This window comes from Oncorhynchus mykiss, chromosome 19, assembly GCF_057628025.1.
Source record: "Oncorhynchus mykiss isolate SJ-2025 chromosome 19, ASM5762802v1, whole genome shotgun sequence".
Classification (NCBI taxonomy): Eukaryota; Metazoa; Chordata; class Actinopteri; order Salmoniformes; family Salmonidae; genus Oncorhynchus; species Oncorhynchus mykiss.
The window spans coordinates 66831750-66836659 of record NC_143040.1 but is presented as its reverse complement, the minus strand read 5'-3'; the positions used below and the strand labels follow the sequence as shown (position 1 = coordinate 66836659).

General features: G+C 44.7%; 1 protein-coding gene across 1 annotated transcript; it reads left to right on the top strand.

Annotated features, from left to right (window-relative positions):
* The first annotated feature begins 2753 nt into the window (after positions 1–2753).
* LOC149975300 (uncharacterized) lies at positions 2754–4771 on the top strand. Its single transcript, XM_090209734.1, has one exon. It carries the CDS (start codon positions 2754–2756, stop codon positions 4335–4337), a length of 1584 nt encoding a protein of 527 aa, XP_090065860.1. The 3' UTR covers positions 4338–4771.
* The last annotated feature ends 139 nt before the right edge of the window (positions 4772–4910 follow it).

Genomic DNA, 4910 nt, shown 5'->3' with positions numbered 1-4910 from the left:
CTGTGTAGAGGTTTTAGTGACGGAAGAACCTGAGTTGGAGTTGCTAATTATGATCAATGCTGTGAGTACAGATGAAAAAGATATGGCAAATAGAAATCAAAACTGGATATTCAGAGATAGATGGGATGGGTTGAGAGGAGCTGAAGGGTGGGACAAAATATAACAGGGTTAGGGAAAATATTTACAAAATATATACACTTTTGAGCCTGTATATACACCATTCAGCCTGTAATCGAACCCACAAATGCCGAGGCTCCAGATTCTCAACTAGTCTAAAGTTGTATTGCCTCTTTAATTAGCACAACAGTTTTCAGCTGTGCTAACATTATTGCAAAATAGTTTTCTAATGACCAATTAGCCTTTTAAAATGATAAACTTGGATTAGCTAACACAATGTGCCATAGGAAAACAGGAGTGATGGTTGCTGATAATGGGCCTCTGTACGCCTATGTAGATATTCCATAAAAAATCAGTCGTTTTCAGCTACAATAGTCATTTACAACATTAACAATGTCTGCACTGTATTTCTGATCGATTTAATGTTATTTTAATGGACAAAAAATTAGCTTTTCTTTAAAAACAAGGACATTTCGAAGTGAACCCAAACTTTTGAATGGTAGTGCATATACAGTTGAAGTCAGAAGTTTACACACTTAGGTTGGAGTCATTAACTCATTTTTCAAAAACTCCACAAATGTCTTGTTATTAGCAAACTATAGTTTTGGCAAGTCGGTTAGGACATCTAATTAGTGCATGATACAAGTCATTTTTCCAACAATTGTTTACAAACAGATTATTTCACTTCTAATTCACTGTATCACAATTCCAGTGGGTCAGAAGTTTACATACATATAAGTTGACAGTGCCTTTACAGCTTGGAAAATTCCAGAAAATTATGTCATGGCTTTAGAAGCTTCTGATAGGATAATAGACAGCATTTGAGTCAATTAGAGGTGTACCTGTGGATGTATTTCATGGACTACCTTCAAACTCACTTTACTTGACATCATGGGAAAATCAAAATAAATCAGCCAAGACCTGGTTCATCCTTGGGAGGAATTTCCAAACGCCTGAAGGTACCACGTTCATCTGTACAAGTAATAGTACGCAAGTTTAAACACCATGGGACCACGCACCCGTCATACCGCTCAGGAAGGAGATGCGTTCTGTCTCCTAGAGATGAACGTACTTTGGTGTGAAAAGTGCAAATCAATCCTAGAACAACAGCAAAGGATCGGTTTGCCAGGCTTTTTACTAGGATTAAATGTCAGGAATTGTGAAAAGTTTAAATGTATTTGGCTCAGGTGTATGTAAACTTCGGACTTCAACTCTAAATACAGGTTATTTACCCCAAAATATATGGGGGGGATTGGAAATTATGCAGAAAATGACATTGATAGAAGCCACAATCTATCTGCAATATTAAAGCTGATCCACCCCCTAAAGGAGAATTTTCAAATTAGAAGATGAAAGTTGTGCATGTATGAATTCTCCAAAATCCTCCATGACGTTCATGCAACGCCCCGCGATTTAAATATAGCTGGTCTTTCTGAAGGTGTCTTCCAGGAGAGCAGCTGTTGCTTACAGCTAGGATGAAACGACCCACCCCAGCAGATGTGACCTTGTCTAGACACCTTTGCCTTTAAATGTGTATTTCTCACTCTCATAAAATGTCTGGTGCAGTATCAATTACTCACCATCCCATGTCTTTACCAGTAAACCCATGTCTCTCTAGAGCCATACCTCTGTGCTACTTTGCATGGCACTCATTAAAGTCAAAGACAAGTGAGGGAAACTAAGGATAAATTGAAAGAACACTTAAAAAAAGAGAAAAAAAGAGTGGAAAACAGACCGTATTCTTCCTCATGTGGTGATCCATCAATGGGATATAGGTAGTATGAAATAAAATAATGAATTACTACTGGGAGCATTTTTCAATTATAGTGACGTGCCGTACAATGAGCTGTTTTTCTTAAAATACTATTCTGAAAGTCTCAAACTCATTGCATCTCCATTGTAAAAGTTGCATGAGTACCCTCGGGTGGTTAGTTACAACAACACATGGAATATAACACAAAACACTGTGTGGTAACTGTGCCAGTTGCATTTCAAGCACTTAGGTTCTTTGACAAACTAAAGTTGGCTAAGCTGTGTGCATTAAAAAGTGCAACATCAAATAGCTTTAATTTAAATTACTACAATGAGGTCCAGAATTATCGGAATCCTTGATAAAGATGAGCAAAAATGCATCAAATTCATCAAGGGTGCTAATAATTACAGACCCCACTGTATGTGCCACACAAATACACCCCCCCCCCCCACCCATAATCATTGATTATGGCACTGTAACTTTGTTTTCATGACCACATCCTAGATGTCACGTGGTATCTGTGATCAATGTCTCTGCCCCAACAAGCAAGTGACCTGGAAAGCATGCTGGGCTCTGCTGTTAAACCAATATACGTAGCTGTACATGTTGATTACAAATGCCGTTCACAGAGTGTGTGCACTTGTTGAGCGCTCTAATGCCTTGTGTAAAGGGGAAAAGATTATGTCTAGAATGTCAGTGGGTCTATAATGAAAGTAGGTCCCCACATCCATATGACTATGGGTGCTAACCAGCAGGGGGGTTGAAACTCAGTTGTCAGTTATAGGCAGAGAGCATGATGGGAAGCCAACACATCTAGGACGATCAGTGATATAGACGCTGTGGGACGGAAAACCCATTTGAAATCTGTCCCACCCAGCTCGCCATGGTTCAGTTGCCTGTGCGAGCGATTTCTGATGGTGCGGCTCCAAGCTCCAAGCACCAAATGCAGAACGGATCGGCAAAAGGATCAACGAATGGATCGGCGAAGACGGGTCGCGGGACAAATGCCAACTGGACCACCGGTGCCCCGCAGCGGCAAAACCATACCCGGCCCCAGACGGCCCGGACAACCTCCCTCACCCGGCAGGAGTGCAGTTCCTGCTCTTCCATCGCCTCCTGTCCCATCTTCTCCGGAAGGCATACTGACCAAGAGGAGGATCCACCTCCACGCTGCCCCTCCAGCATCTCCTCCCCCAGCCTGCACAAATCCGTCTCCAATTCCAGTCAAAGTCCCAAGGGCTCTCTACCCAGTCTTTACTCATATGGCCCCAGCCCCAAGGGCTCTCTACCCAGCCTCCAAGGCTCCTTACCCAGCTTGAAGGGATCCATCTCTGGGTTGAGGCGCTCTTTGGCAAGTCTGGATCGCTCCAGTCCGGGCCCGCGTAGCTCCAGTCCCAGCCCTAGCCCCAGCTTGCGCAGCTCCAGTCCCAGCTTGCGCAGCTCCAGTCCCAGCTTGCACAGCTCTAGCCCCAGTCTTCAGAGCACATCTAGCTCCAGCGTGTGCAGCGGCAGCTCCAGCGAGGATGACAGCTGGGATACCAACAGCTGGAGTTCCGGGGCCACTTGCCTGCTACGCACCTCCATAAAGCAGCACAGCGACGAGGTGTTCCGTGCCCGTGCCAGCTCCCCTGGTCCTGGTGGCAGGGCCAATGAGCCCACCGCCAGTGACACGTCTACAGAGAATGTCTACCAGACCTTGGGGAACTGCGAGGGTGATAGCGGAATGGATAGAGCCGAAAGCCAGGAGGAGGCGGCTCGAGTGTTGAAAGTAAAGTGGGATTCAACCCAAAGCCTGTCGTCATCCAGCAACCAAGGCCAAAGCAAGGTTGTGACCTTCTCAGCACAGCAGGAGCAGAAACTGGAGGAGCGTCTCAAGTTCTCCCAGTTCCTAGATGAGGTCACAAACAGGGTGCTGGTTCCAGGGAGTCCATGGCAGTCCTTCAACCCAATCCGACAGAGAACACTAGATGCAGCTGCAGCCTCCTGGTACAGCCCAATGTCTTCCTCTCTACAGCCCATTCAGGAACTACAAGAACCGAAGGTGGACTGTTTCCAATTGGAGCACCAGTGGAGCAAGTACAGCATTCCCAGCTGTAAGGTGCTGGACCCTGGAGAAGGCCTGAGGAAAGTGGGCCAGGTGGAAAGCTGTTTCCACTCGGAGCTGGCGTCCGTAGGGAGAACCTATCTGGAGACAGATATCGACATTGTTAGGAGACAGGATGAACTAGAGTTTAATGGCACCCTGGAGAGAGGGAGGGAGAGCCCTTGGGACAGAGAAGGAGGGAGGGAAAGGGAGAGAAGAACTATGCATGGCAGTCCTGAAACTCCTCGAGTGAGCTTCGAGGGACCGAGAAGCCCAAGTCCATGTCCTGTCTTGTCCTGGCCCCAAGGCTTTTCCAAATACCCCAACAGGTCCACTTCGCTGCCTAGACCTGTCAGTAAAACGGTGAGTACCAGTTCCCTTTAAAATACCACACATACATAATACAGGTCCTCCAGATTACAATGTCTTCATTACGACAATGAATTAAGCATTTCAATTAAGCGGTACTGCTTTATACATCAGATGCGAAGTCCTTATCAATGAGCTGCCTAGTGAGCAAAGCAAAATACAGATTCGTTATCAAAACAAAAAACACCGGGGAGCAGAAAGGAGAAGATTCCAGAGATCCATAATGACTTGACTTCGTCATGTTCAAGGCATTGAAATATAATTTGATCATAAGCAGCCTTGTTTAAAAAAAATACTGTAATTGTACTTGACACACTCGGGTGCCATTTTCAATACTTTTTATTTGACCAATTGCAATTATATGTGTCTCACAGATTGTCTAGTTATGATGCACAAAACTACACACGCAGGACAGAGGCCAGAGCTTTTTTTTGCATTGGCGTGATATTGTTTTACAACAGATACAGTATGTTTCACACTGCAGTTAAAGCCATAAATTCAAAGGCACACACATTTGACACGCCTATGAATGGGATTCCTCTCCCATTTCAAACATCATTTTACACTTAACCCAAGCATTTTTTTTAC